Source organism: Phocoena phocoena, chromosome 2 (genome assembly GCF_963924675.1).
Source record: "Phocoena phocoena chromosome 2, mPhoPho1.1, whole genome shotgun sequence".
Lineage (NCBI taxonomy): Eukaryota > Metazoa > Chordata > Mammalia > Artiodactyla > Phocoenidae > Phocoena > Phocoena phocoena.
Window position 1 is genome coordinate 66,800,347 of NC_089220.1, and position 15,322 is coordinate 66,815,668.

The following is a 15,322-nucleotide window of genomic DNA, read 5'->3' on the forward strand; positions in this document are numbered from 1 at the left end:
GGTTTCTGAACTCCTTGTCCAGTCCTCGTTTCAGTATTTCATATTGACTTTGTAGTTATGGACCCTCTTAGCTCTGCTCCCTCCTAGCTATGTGGCCTTAGGGACGTCCCATAACCTCCTTCAGCCTCAGTTATCATGTCTATAAAACACGAGGATTACACAAGATGCCGTCTATAAATGCACTTGTCCTCGGCACTTAATAACCACTCAGTAAATTGTAATTGTTTTTATTTTCTTAACATGTAACTTAAATATAGAATTGTATTTATCTCCATATTGATTTTCATAGTCATAATTATGTAAGACTCTTAAAGAGAGGACGTAACTAACATTTCTGATAGAAACTTTGGTTTCTGTCTGGGTTAAACATGTATTAGAGAAAACAGCACTTAACTGGAAAAGAATTTTACCGTTATCATTCAGCAACTTTTCCCCAGGAATATTGCTCTTTATATTTGAAGAACAGTTGCCAATACCAATTACTGAAAAATACCCACTACTTTGCAAGTCGATCTAACTTTCTACTCTCCATTTAAATATAACAACACTGGGACTTCCCTGGTGGCGCACTGGTTAAGAGTCCGCCTGCCAATGCAGGGGACATGGGTCCGAGCCCTGGTCCGGGAAGATCCCACATGCCACGGAGCAGCTAAGCCCGTGCGTCACAACTACTGAGCCTGCGCTCTAGAGCCTGGAAGCCACAACTACTGAAGCCCACACGCCTAGAGCCCATGCACTGCAATGAGAAGCCACTGCAATGAGAAGCTCATGCACTGCGATGAAGAGTAGCCCCCGCTCACCACAACTAGAGAGAAAGCCTGTGCATAGCAACGAAGACACAACATAGCCTAAATAAATAAAAACAATACTGCCATTTTTTCTTCTTGAACCATAGTAGAAAATTTCCATTAATACCCTTTTAAAATTTCTTCTTTAACTGATACATGAATTCATTTATTAAGTAAAGTTTATTGAGAAATAAAAAGCAAGAATAACTACTAATTCATTGTGAATTAGATCTGATCAAATTCGGTACTCTTTTCTTTTACCAGACTGAGAAGGTTACATACAAAGAAGAACAGAGACTGTTCTCAGATCTTTTTTTTAAGGTACATTCAGAGCAACTGAGAAAATCAGAAGTAACAATTACAGGTCTTATTCATGTTACTCATAATACTTAAGCTATAAAATGAATTTTCTTATACAGAAATTAAATTCAAAAATTGCTATCACGGGCTTCCCTGGTGGTGCAGTGGTTGAGAGTCCGCCTGCCAATGCAGGGGACACGGGTTCGTGCCCTGGTCCAGGAAGATCCCACATGCCATGGATCGGCTGGGCCCGTGAGCCATGGCCACTGAGCCTGCCTGTCTGGAGCCTGTGCTCTGCAACGGGAGAGGCCACGACAGTGAGAGGCCCGCATACCGCAAAAAAAAAAATTGCTATCACTAGCAATTTTGTGTTAGCAAAAAGTAAAGCTTTTATTCTAAATTTATTATTGTATTTTAAAGTATGCCCTGTAGTAAGAAGATTGGGGCTTCCCTGGTGGCACAGTGGTTGAGAATCCACCTGCCAATGCAGGGGACATGGGTTTAAGCCCTGGTCCTGGAAGATCCCACATGCCAGGGAGCAACTAGGCCCGTGTGCTACAACTACTGAGCCTGTGCTCTAGAGCCCGGAAGCCACAACCATTGGGCCCTTGTGCCACAACTACTGAAGCCCGCGCCCCTAGAGCCTGTGCTCCACAACAAGAGAAGCCATCACAATGAGAAGCCCGCGCACCACAGGGAAGAGTAGCCCCCACTTGCAACAACTAGAGAAAGGCTGCGGGCAGCAACCAAGACCCAACGCAGCAAAAAATAAATACATAAAATAAATAAATTTATTTTAAAAAATTGCTTTTGCTTTCCTATTGACAACTTTATGATCAGGTTTCTTTTCTACATAGAACTTAATTATTTAGCATGAAGTGTTTTCATATTAACTGAAACTCCCTGAGTGTTCAGAATGCATTTAATCATTAGGAAGGAATCTTACTGCAAAGGGTTTTCTTCTAACTGCATGCTATTTAACTTCCATTCTGAACTTGGCGTTAGCTACACTTGCAATTCTGACTACTCACAGTTTTAAAACTTGGCTTCCAAGAATAAGAAATCTATAATTAACTTGTGATGAGGTAAACCATTAACTTGGTCCCTTGCTGGACACCTGTTCATGTGAATGTAATCCAGATCACTCCTTTCACACTCATGTCTACTTGTTCTGGTTTTGTTACTGAGGCTTAATGAAAGATTCCAAAGGAAAACCTAATTACACAAATGTGCATTTTGAAATTATTGTATTTTTTATATCTTTACATCTTGAGTTGACTGTTTTAAAAATCTTACCTCAACTCATATTTTAAGTTGGAAAATGAAGTATTTATGGCATCTTTTTTAAAGCTGAAGCTAAGCCAGTTTGAATGATAGCTCTATTAACATTTACATTTTAATGCTTAGCTGACTGTTGTCAAAGTCATCCTAGTATTTATCTTTTGGTTTTGTCATGACCAGTCTGTCATTTGTTTTTGTGCAGGAGATCTTGTTGGATAATTCTGTGTTGGTAGGTCCCTGACCCTCGATTCCTAACTTTTTTTGAGGTTTGCAGTGCTGTTTCTTTGTGTTGTGTTTTTTTTTTTTTTTTGGTTGTAGATGTTCTTGTTTTCCTCTGCATCTCTTTGTTTAAGCTAACCATTAATGCAAAGTCCAGTGTGTATAGCATGTTACATGGTGTTTATTTAATACCCATGTAAACAAATCCTCCCTAACCTTCTCCAGCTGGTGCACTCACTCCTTGCACTTAATTTTGCATCATTTTGATTTAATGTATTCATTTCAGAAAGGAATTGTAATTACAGTCTGATTTAATTTCTGTATTTTGCTTGCTTGATTTGTTTGCCTTAATCCACTCTATTCCTCTTCCCAATATAAATGCTGGAGAATGACATGGAAATATTAAGCGTCCCATTTTGCTTTGTGTGACGGCCTTTTAATATTTTTTCTACCAAACAAGAGTACTTTTGAGCATGCTTTTTCTAAAAGATTGTTTGACCAGCCTGAATAAACGCTGCACCTGCCTTGTATTATATGCTTGTAAAACTCCAGTTAAAGTAACTAGTAGATTTATTAACTTTTCTTTAAAATTGTCTTAATAGAGTGCTTTTTTGTCATTGTTGTTAAATATAGCCGTAATCTTGGGCATGAATTAACCTAATCGTTTACATTTTAACTTCTCTGTTATCCTGTATACTAGTTTCTAACAGCAGAGTTCTTAAACATGACTAGAATGACATGACCTTGAGGCTTTGTGAATGGCATCCCTGTCTTTCCACTTTTGAGTTCATGATATAGCTTGAGGGTATAATAGAACATATTTATAAAGCAGTTCTCATCTGTATGTTTCACTGCTAATATATTCACAAACTTTTCTTGCCTTTCATCTTCTGATAAAATTAAGGATTTAGCTCTCTTTGCATGTATCATATATCACAAACCAGCTGCCACTACGTACTCTTTTCCTCAGAATTTTGCCTCTGCTCTTTTCAACAGACTCACCTACTTCAGTCCTGTCTTTGACACATAAACCAGATCTAAAGGCACATATATGAATTATACCATTATTTCTAAAATTTTGCTCAGAAAAATCACTATTATAAGACATTTATTGTCATAAGCCACACCAAACTGGTCTTTATTTTCATAGTTAGGACAAAATAAATTTCAAAATCTCTAGGCTTTATTCTACTTATGAAATCATTAAGAATTGGTATCCAGAAACCTTTGACTTGTTTTAATTGCTCATTTAAGGTATATCACCAATTGTATCATTTACCCTAGGTAGACACAACCTATTGAGATTTACATGGTTTAAATACTTCTCAGTAAAAATATGTATTGAGCCTATCATTCTGAGCAGAAATATTCTCTATTGCTAAGACATTTACATATCTATGTACATATATGTATATTCATATATAAGTAGATATACATGTATAAAATTTGCTATCTATAATGTTTCTAGAGAGCATTTTTGGTGAATATGTTTTCTGAGTAAGACTCTTTCTGCCTTTATTTGAAAATGCATTTACTTAACTATGTATGGCATCTGAATAAACTACTACTGATAGACGCTGCATTAATAATAACTAACATTTATCGAGTGCTTACTATTTGCCAGGTACTGTGCTAAGCACTTTTGCATGTTTCTTTGTGTTGACTTCACAACAGCCCTGTGAGATGGGGGTAGTGTTATCTCCATATAACAAATGAGGAAACTGAGACACAGAGAGGTTAAATAACTTGCCCAAGGTCACACAGCTAGTAAGTCGTGGATCTAGGACTCAAACTGAGACAGTTTGACTCCAGAGCCTCCATTTTAACCAGTATGCTACAGTGCTTATATGGATTTGTATAAACTTCTACTTAGAGATTCATAATATAGTTCCATGAGCACATATATATAAGCTGCAAATAAATTCTTTCTCAATTGTATCTCTTTTGTCTCTCAAAACTGTTTTACTCATATAAATTTTATGTCTTCTAACATTGTCAGGAGGCTTTTGCTTGGATTTGTTTATGAATATTGCCTAATAAGTACATGTACTACTCCTTAAGCTGTTTCTAAGTTGTATAATAAAAAATATGTGCTAGGATAGTTGAAGTTTCTGTGTATTTAGTAAATTGTGTCCAGCCCATCACTGGGCTGGACACAATCAGGAGGGGTCCAGTGAATATCTGTTAGATGTATTGAATGCCACCAAGAATTTCAGCTCTTTTACTTCCCAAATGGTGTTTTTCAGGTGAATCTTTGTAGTCCCTATTTGTTACTGAGACGAGCAGTACTGGCTTGTTTACGTCAGCTTGTTCAGAAAGAAGCAGCTGAAGTTTCAGAACATGCTGTTATGCTTGCTAAGGTTAGCAGAGAAGAGTTGACTCCAGGTAATTCTTTTTATCAGTATTATCTCCAGCTCAGATGGCTGTTTTAATCTTAAATCTTCCATATAAACATGAGTTTTTAAAACAAAATTTAAAAGTTAGTATATAATGTCTTAAACCTGCTACAAGTGATAATTTAACAATGATTATCATTCCACCAATTGATGTTACTGGTTTAGATAATGGTTCTCAATCTTAGGCCCCCTACAGCAGCGACATCCACCTCACCTTGGAACTTGTTAGAAATGCAGATTATTGGGCCCCATCCCAAATCTGCTAAGCCAGAAATCTGGCAGTAGAGCCCAGCAATCTCTTACTTATTTTTCTACAATAATGGTACTGAAGTTTGAGAGCCATTGGTTTCAAACGAGTTTTTTCACAATAATGGATTGAAACTGGATTTAGCACTGAAGTCATTTTATCATATATGCCTTTCTTCCCCCTAAATCTCATTCAATAAAATTTCTCATAGATGAATCTGCTTCAAGTTAAAGGATTTTTATACCCTTTCTATATTTTAGAGCTGAATTAAAGAATTTCTTGGCCAGTAAGATTTGTTTTAAGTATGTCTCTTCATTTTAAAATTATGTGAATAACTCAAACATGCATATAAATTCAAACAGCCTATAAAAATAGTAATGATAATATCTTACACTTTAAAAGTATATAGTTTCCCAAGTGCTGTCACACTTCTAGGTCTCAGACTTCATAAAGCTTTCCAATATCTAAAGCTCTCAGATCTATAATATATTTTACTGTCATGCTGTGCTCTTTAAATTAGTTTTATTATTATATTAAAACCTTTGCTCTGACTTGAGTTTATCAGCATTGCTGAACTGTTATAGTAGTCATCAGACAGGTTGCAGAACATGGTTAATGTGTGGTATTCTCCCCAAAGTGACCTTTAACTTATATTCACCACTGGAATTATCTGTATTTGTTGCTTTAGGATTTTATTATGTAACTGTACTGGTACATAATTATTGAATTAGCTGTGTGATTAAAATTATAGTAAAGGGGCTTCCCTGGTGGCGCAGTGGTTAAGAACCCGTCTGCCCCGGTCCAGGAAGATCCCACATGCTGCAGAGCAGCTAAGCCCATGAGCCGCAACTACTGAGCCCACGTGCCACAGTTACTGAGACCCGCATGCAGAGAGCCCGTGCTCCGCAGCAAGAGAAGCCACTGCAACTAGAGAAAGCCCATGCTCAGCAATGAAGACCCAACACAGCCAAAAATAAAATTAAAGAAAAATTTATAGTAAAGAACTCATTATATAATTCATTTTTAAAAGTTTTGTACTTTCTCAAACCCATGGAAAAGTTGAAAGAAATGTGCAGTGAACACATAGATTCACCTACTACCTATATGATACTCATTTTATATATCTCTCAGTATATATACACACACACACAAACCTCGTGCCAAACCATCTGAAAGCAGGTTGCAGGCATCATCATGGTTCACCCTAAATACTTATTTGCATTTTTCAAGGACATTCTCCTACATGACCACATGTTATTTCCATACCTAGTAAAATCAACATTAATTTAGTAGCTTCATAGAATGTACAGTCCTCACACAAATTTCCCATTATGAAAAAAAAAAAAGTCCTTTATAAACTCTTTCCTACCCCTCTCACCCCCATCCAAATTTATGATCCAGTCATGACTCACACATTACATTGGGCTGTTCTGACTCCTTATCAGAAACATTCCTACCTCCTCCTTCTGATCTTTAAAAGATAACTCCTCTTTTAAAATAGTAGCATAATCTTTATAACTAAATGCTTTCATAATTGCCACATGACTTAAATCTTCAAGAGAAAATGTATATGTTCTTTTGACATTTTCAGAATTAAGAGGAAATACACTAGATCAAGGTTTTTATTTCTTTTTTGAGGTGATTTATTACTTTTCAGTGAGAATATTGTGTAGTAATTTTTATTAATTCAGTAGTCTTCTTCAGATCCACTGTAGTTTAGTTGCAGTAATTAAACACTGTTCTCCATACAATAGTTGTTTTCTGTCTGAGTTTTACTCTCATGTTAATAAATGTAAAGCTTTTGTACCAGAATAAGTAAAACTTAATTATGATTATTATTTGAATTAACTTTAAAGAAAAGATAAAATAATCATACCAAGAAACATCATATAAATTTTTATAAGTATTGAATGCTAATTGGGTTTAAATGTTTACCTAATTTAAGGAAAACATATTAGTTAACTCTTAATAAAGATTTATCTTTCAATGACATTGCATAAAAAATAACTTTGCAGTGTTGTGAATAATTACCAAACTTGAATTGTGAACTAAAATAGACCTCAGTAGGTTGAGGTGCAATATTTGGACTAGTTCTTAAGAATATATTTGCATGTAATATTTTAATAACTACTGAATGTGTGTGCTTCTCATATGGCAGTTTTGTTTTCTGTATTACTTAGATCATCGATTTTCTTCTTGTCAGATGCTAACATCAGAGAAGTGGGCCTTGAAGGGGCCTTATTGACCTTACTTGACAAAGAGACAGATGGGAGATTATGCCATGATATCAAAGAGACATTAAACCATATGCTCACATCTATGGCAGTGGATAAGCTCTCCTTTTGGTTAAAGCTTTGTAAAGATGTACTTGCTGCATCAGCTGGTAAGTATTGGTGATTACCAGCCAACATAATAAAATTAAAAGTAAGAGCATTATATAAAATTGTTTGCTAGTGACAATTTATCAATCTGGATATTTGGGTTATAATTGCTTGTTTTTTTTAATGGAGATTCTAGTCCAACACTTAAAAGCCTACTTTTTTTTTTCCTTATAATTGTCTTATATGAGTTTCCTGTGAAAAACAAACTAAAAATTAGAATTGTTATTTTATGCTATAAAAGGGATGACCTAACTTACAGCACCCCCATCGTTTATTTTCATACATGTGAGAAATATTTGAGGTGTTGCATCAAATCAACTTAATAGAAAACTCACCAAGAGTTATGACATTTTGAGCAAGCCAGTTTCTCTACTCTTAATAATGTTAATTTAAAATATATTAATAGTGTTATTTCTCTAATGTCTTTGTTGGTACAAGATAATTATTAGTGAGAAAGTGTGTTAGAGTCTTTAAAATTTATATCCTGGACTAAGAAAATAAATGAGGAAGAAAGAGGATAGAAACCAATTCTGTTCCAGGTATTGTACATATTTTATATGATTTAATCCTTTAACCATCCTATGAGTACGCAGTATTATTCCATTTTACACGAGAGAAAACAAGACTTGGAAAGGTTAAGTAATTTTCCCAAAGACACACACAGATGTATTCAAACCTTAGCCTACATGACTTTAAAATCTTAACTTTTCATAATATTTCAGTAGCTCTCAACTCAGTTACTTAAGCCTTATAATTTAATGTAGCTTTGGTCTCTGAGTTATGTGAAAGGTACCATAAAATTTCTGGCATTTTTAAAAATATTCTTCTCTGTCTGCCTCTGTTCTTCTTGGTACTCTTCCAGTGATTTATACCTGCTCTTTCAACCATTATGCTCTACATGTTTTCCTTCTTCAATGTTCTCCTCTATCCCCACTACTTAAGAACTTAGAAGGACTTCTTTAAAAGAAAAAAATATATGTGCATAGATAGGTTGATTATACTTTTCTGGTATCTTACCTATCTTTTTAAAAATTTTTAATAGCTCAATTTTATTTCACCATTTATTCTTTATCCTTTGTAGTTTGCCTCTATCCCTTCTTATTAGGAAAACCCACATTTCAGTCTTTACTTCTCAGTTTTAAGACAGGAGTTCGCCTTAACTTTATTTGTAACATCATTGCTATCTATTGTATCACACTCAAAAAATGTTGACATACAAGATAATTTAAGAAAAACAAGTTGGTTTGTTTTATAGCATAAGTTCCAATTTAAGTCGAGTTAAACAGTTAATAAGTTAGCAGTTAGTATAATATTAAGGGGAAATAATTTACTACTTAATGGCTCTGGCCATCAGGACAATTTGAGACTGTAATTACAGCAATGGGTCTGTACTGAAAAAAAACATTTTGGGACATTTTTAGTGGGTTCAGGAACCTTCTTAAATTCATACAAGGCCCCAGTGTTAAAACAACATCTCTAGTTCTATCCACCACACTCCCTACTAGGGAATTCTGAGCTTCCTTAAGTATATCCATCTACATACAGGGGATTGATAATTATTCTAGTATCATGTTCAGTTTTCACTTTAAATATCATTTAACAACTTTGTCATTTTTTAAGAATAGTTTTTTTAGCATTTCTTTAGATACCACTGTTATTAGTAGTCATTTTGATCAACAGTAATTCTAGTCTGTACTTGAAGTCATTGTGTCCCTTTATAAATACATCTTCCAACTGATTGTGATTATGTGTATTCTCCCTTGATAAAAGATTTTACAACTGTAACTTGTGTGGATACAATGCAAGAAGAGGAAGGAGATAAAGGGGATGATGCTTCAGTTCTGACCATCAGAAATGATGGCAGACCTCATCCTTTTACCAATCCGCGATGGGCTACAAGAGTCTTTGCTGCTGAATGTGTCTGCAGGATAATTAACCAGTGTGAGAATGCACACAGTGCACATTTTGACATCGCTTTAGCACAAGAAATGAAAAAAAGGGATTCAAGAAGTAAGTGGCATAATAATGAAAAGACCAAATGATATACATTGAAATGCTGTCTGCCTATAGTATATTTTTAATGTTCAAATACATTTTTAATGATTAAACTTCTTAAATTCGCATTCACTTTTGTTTAGTGGACATATGTGATATATTAAGTTTATAGAGAATAGTCATGTTCTTGGAAAGTAGTATGTACATTAGCTAGTTGCCAAATTTTATTTTCTAAATTTTATTTTCTGAATTGTAACTTAGAGCAGTTTTGCTCATAGATTATTTTGGTTTCAAGGATATTACCTAGAAAATATTTAAGTCTATCTCAATGTAAAGTAAACCGAGTTGTAAGACCATTTCGACCTTTTATTGTTCAGTTTTATTATTTTTACCTAAATGCATATGGATTATGGTTTAATGTCTAATTTTTAAAAATCACTTAAGCACATATGTTCAAAGACTCAATGCTCATTTCTCAGTGCCTTGGAAATATTCTTTACCTGACAAAAGAATCATAAGGCAAGATGTTGTTATGGCCAGTCTGAGAGTATGAATTAGGTATTTCTATTTTAATTGTTTTTCAAGTAAGCATTTATTGAGTCTCTTATTTGTGATGAGCACTATTCTGATATAGGTGCTTACTGACTCCTGTGTTCCCAATTAAAACTGTAATTGGCACTTATTAAGATGAGTTGGTTTCTTCATTGTGACCTATAACTAGTATACTTCTTTGAATTAGTCTCACATATTTTTTAGGTAAAGGTTAGTTGTACCTGTAAACATTTTATTGTTGGAACAGTGTTAAATGATTGTCTTATGTCTCTCCCCAGAATTATTATACCAAAGAATATGTTGTAGGCGTGAAAAGAATTATCATTTATAATTTCACAGCTAGAAATACTTTTATGCTCCCATCATTTGTGTGTGTGGCAGGACATGCAAAAGAGTAAGGTAATGTAGTCCATATAAAGAACCACATAAAACTTTTTTTAAAGGGACATTGTCTTTTAGCCTCGATGTAAAGAGGATGATTAAATTACTGCCTAATTCATCAAAACCCAGTCTCCTAAGTACCTTCTAATGTACTTTTGTCAGAAAGTCTGGACAAAATTTTTATTGCAGGTACTATTAGTACTCTTTTAAAGGATGCTAATTCTGCCTTTGTTTTTGAATAGCTGCGTAATTACTTGCTTTGGGATAGTTGTTTGTATGTGAGTATTTGCACTGGTGCAGTAAAGCCAGCTTTAAAGTCTGTATTTAACAAACAGTAAAATGTAAATCAAATCAAAAGTACTTAAAAGTAAGTCTAGGTTATGAAATTAAAAGGAGGAAAAATTATCACTTAACATAAATCTTAGTTCCAGCGTATTCTTTTTCTTAATAAGATATTTTTTTTAATATTGCAGATGACTTTTTGGTGCTACATCTTGCTGACTTAATTCGCATGGCCTTTATGGCTGCCACAGATCACAGTGATCAGCTCCGTCTTTCTGGCCTTGAAACACTGTTAGTTGTTATTCGGCGATTTGCAACTATTCCAGAACCAGAGTTTCCAGGTCATGTGATTCTGGAACAGTATCAAGCCAATGTAAGCTCTTTCTACTAGAGAATTTTATTATTATTAAAAGTCTGTGAAACTAATTGGCATGTCACCTTTTAATACGTAAATGAGTATGTATCTCTGCTAATATATCACCAGTATAATCAGTATATGTTTAAAGAAGAAATCTTCATGTAAAAGCAAAATAATACATAAAACAGGTCTTTTATAACACTAAAGGTTAATTTTCATAATTAAAACCTTTTTGGTAATTTTGGGGGAATAAAGGGCTTTTTTAAACAATTAACATTCATTTACTAAGTTAATCTTTAACAATAACCCTGTGGGAGAGGCATTGTTCTTTTTTTTTTTAAATTTTATTTATTTTTGGCTGCATTGGGTCTTCATTGCTGTGCACCGGCTTTCTCTGGTTGTTGCAAGCGGGCGCTACTCTTTGTTGCAGTGCACAGGCTTCTCTTGTTGCGGAGCACAGGCTCTAGGCACGCGGGCTTCAGTAGTTGCAGCACGCTGGCCCTAGAACGCGCAGGCTTCATTAGTTGCGGCGCATGGGCTCTAGAGCACAGGCTCAGTAGTTGTGACGCACAGGCTTAGTTGCTCCACGGCATGTGGGATCTTCCCGGACCGGGGCACGAACCGGTGTCCCCTGCATCGGCAGGCGGACTCTCAACCACTGCACCCCAGGGAAGCCCTCTGTAAGCTTTTTAACTGGTGTTTTTTTGACTGGTGCATTGAGCAGCCTAGGAGGAACAAGGAAGATAACAAAATCATCACATATTATATCACACACATCACATGTAATCCTTCAGTAGCATTCATCCAAGGATACCTCTCATGATTCAAAGGCAGCTTCTGATGGCTGGCAGTTAGGGAATCCAGAGCAGTTCACCAGTTGGTTAGCAGGCTCCATCACATCTTCCCAGCAGGTAATGCCAATGTGTGTTTAGGGAAAGAGCAAAAGGAAGGGACAGGAGTTAGAAGTCGCCTCTGTAATACCGTTATTGCTTAGCACAGTGCCTTGTCCATAATAATTCCCCCTAAAATACTTTTTCTTTGTTGAGCTATTCAACCAGATATTCTATTGCCCATTTCATTGTTTTGCTTTTTTTTGCCCATTTTTGTTTTACTTGGTTTTTTTTTTTTTTTTTTTTTTTTTTGCAGTACGCAGGCCTCTCACTGTTGTGGCCTCTCCCGTTGCGGAGCAGAGGCTCCGGACGCTCAGGCTCAGCGACCATGGCTCACGGGCCCAGCCGCTCTGCGGCATGTGGGATCTTCCCAGACCGGGGCACGAACCTATGTCCCCTGCATCGGCAGGCGGATTCTCAACCACTGTGCCTCCAGGGAAGCCCCTGTTATATTTTTAATGCTCTTAAAATTGCAAATGATAGAAATAAAATTACCACTCACTTAAGGAGAAAAGGAAAATTGTTTTCAGGAACCGTAGTTGGCTCTGCTTTCTTCTGCACTGGCTTTATTCTCAAGTTTGCCCTCTCCAAGTGGTATCAAGATGGCTCTCTTAGCATCCAGAGTCTTTTAAAGAGAGCGCTTCTTTCCTAGTACTCCTAGCAAATGTCCTCAGGAGAGCTTTCATTATCCTAGTGTGGGTCCCTGGAGCCAGACAGTGCTCACAACTCCATAGCAACAACATGGGCTGAGAGTTATGGAGAGAGAAAGTTCCCCAAAGGAAAACTTAGATGCACCTAGCTAAAAACGAGAAGATATGCTGGTCAGGCAAAAACAAAAGGTGTTCATAATGCATATTATAAATAACTAATTTTAAAAAAAACTAATTTTAAAATAACATTAAAATGAGAAAAAGTTTGCTATCTTACTTTGTGATGCTTGAATGGGCCTGTAATGTCTTGCCAGGTAGGAGCGGCACTTAGACCAGCCTTCACCTCAGAGACGCCACCTCATGTCACTGCCAAAGCATGTCAGGTAAATGGTTAAAAAGATAAATTTTAAGAAAAATCCTCTCTTAGGTAGCAGCTCTCCAGTTAGTATTTGATACCAAGGTTCTACGTTATAGTTGTCTAACCATTAATCTCAGTTGCCCCTTTTCCTTTACTTTTTAAGTTTAGAGAACTTTTTCTTTCTCATAACTGCGTGGTAATCCAATATATGGGTACGTCACCAGCTCCTTAGTGATGGAAATATGGGTTTTTTCGTCTTTTGCTATTATGGATACTGCTGCAGTGAATGACCTTCTTTCTGCATAGGTCATTTCACTGGGTCTAAGCATATCTGTGAGATAAATTCCCTAAAATTGAATTGCTGGGTTAAAGAGCATTTTACAGGAGTTTACCAGTTTAAACTCCTACCAGCACTGTATGTAAGTGCCTATTTCCCCAAAGTCTCAGCAGCATTGTGAGTTGTCAAACTTAGATTTTTGTGTATATGATGGAGTAAAAAGGGTATCTCAGGATAGTTTAGATTTGTATTTCAAGTGAGGTTGAGCTTTTTTTCATATAGCTGAGAGCCATATAATATACAGTTTTAAATAGTTGCTTTTCTTGGTGTGGTTGTCAGACATTCGATATCCAGACCTGAATGGCCTGAAATAATTAAGAGCAGAACTGATGTGAATTAAATTAATTATAATTTTACTCAGTATTTTCAAATTTCTAAATTCATTTGTATTTAGGAAATGTTTGAGAGCCTTCAAATATTCATAGAAGTGTGTTAACTGTTGTCCTGAGTCTAATTTATCATCGTTTTTATTATATGTGTTCTCGCTGTAAGCCACTTGAAATCTTTTGTGAAATGAGATGCAAACTAAATAAATATAAAAGAAAAATAAATTTTCTGTAGTAAAAGAGAAATATGGTGACACCCAGGAAAACCTTTATAGATAACCTCTGATAATTGAGTAAACTTTTTGAATTGGAGAATTATTAATGATGTTTCATTTTTAAAATTAAAAATATCTTCAAAAGAATCAAAATCTTCATTGAGGTTTAAATGGTAGGTAATTTATCTTTCAAGAAAGATAAAATAATTAACCATGCAATTAATCACTGTCTTTAAAATAATAATAAGATGAAATAGTCAAGATTGGAGATATAATTCAGATGTTAATCCAAACATTTATGAAAGTGATGCCTTTCATGGCTTAATTTCACTGTGTTAATAACATCTGAAACTCTGATTTATATACTTACTAGCACAGTTTCCTTTCTTCAACCTTAAGACTTCATTCCCTTTTGAAATGCTGGCTTTGACTATCATTATCAGCAGTATCCCTTGGGGTTTCTTGATAGCAAGACGATTTCAATGACCAGATTCCTGAGATATGGGTGAGTTTTGCTGAACTCACAAAGGGGGTGTTTATAATTTTTAAATATAACCTTTGATTTTCTTAAAAAACTAGGTTTGCAGTGCCTGGATAGCAAGTGGAGTTGTAAGTGACCTTAATGATCTCCGAAGAGTTCATCAGTTGCTTGTTGCATCATTAACAAAAATTCAGGTTGGAAAAGAAGCTCTAAGTCACTTATATAATGAAAGTGCCTCTACCATGGAGATCTTAGCTGTGCTAAAAGCCTGGGCAGAGGTTAGTACTTCTAGAATTTTGGAAGTTGTTAATAAACATCTTAGGCCATAAACTGAAGTTAGCTATTTAAAACACAAATAAGTCTATGTTTAAGGTTGACAGAAGACTTTCAACATGAGATGTATTTATATGCTAATTGATATTTTGGCCAAGGATTCTAAAGTGCCCTCTGTTGTCTGTTATCTGCTGCTTTAAGCAGGGGCAGTCATGAGAGAAATTAATAATAGCCAATGGAAATCAACTTTTATTGAAACCTGAATTATTGGAAATGTGGGTTTGCTCATATATTCTATCAACTCTATAATACATATGTTAATATTTTTTAGTGCTCTTTCATAAAGTGACTTGAATATTAAGTTGGTTTATTTCCTAAGATTAGAGAAATCTTAGAGGGAAGTGCTTAACTGTTCTTTATTTACTTTTCTAATCAGGAAGAAAGCTATATAATTTTTAAATTTACGATGGAAATGTTTACATAGAATAGTACAGTGTACTCATATATACCCGTCATCCAGCTTCAGCAGTTACCAGACTTGGCCAGTCTTGGTTCATATATCACTTTAATGAAGTATATAGTCTCAGATTGCAACTGAGAGAATTAACCAAC

At 35.3% G+C, this 15,322-nt stretch overlaps 1 protein-coding gene across 1 annotated transcript in view; it reads left to right on the plus strand.

Moving 5' to 3' along the window:
• Positions 1–15,322, plus strand: part of HEATR5A (HEAT repeat containing 5A) — a 91,441-nt gene that overhangs the window by 57,058 nt on the left and 19,061 nt on the right. The window contains exons 21-26 of the mRNA XM_065871438.1: positions 4,835–4,973; positions 7,435–7,614; positions 9,383–9,622; positions 11,014–11,195; positions 13,035–13,103; positions 14,536–14,715. Of these exons, the coding sequence (XP_065727510.1) occupies positions 4,835–4,973; positions 7,435–7,614; positions 9,383–9,622; positions 11,014–11,195; positions 13,035–13,103; positions 14,536–14,715 (990 nt within the window). The remainder of the gene's footprint in view (positions 1–4,834; positions 4,974–7,434; positions 7,615–9,382; positions 9,623–11,013; positions 11,196–13,034; positions 13,104–14,535; positions 14,716–15,322) is intronic.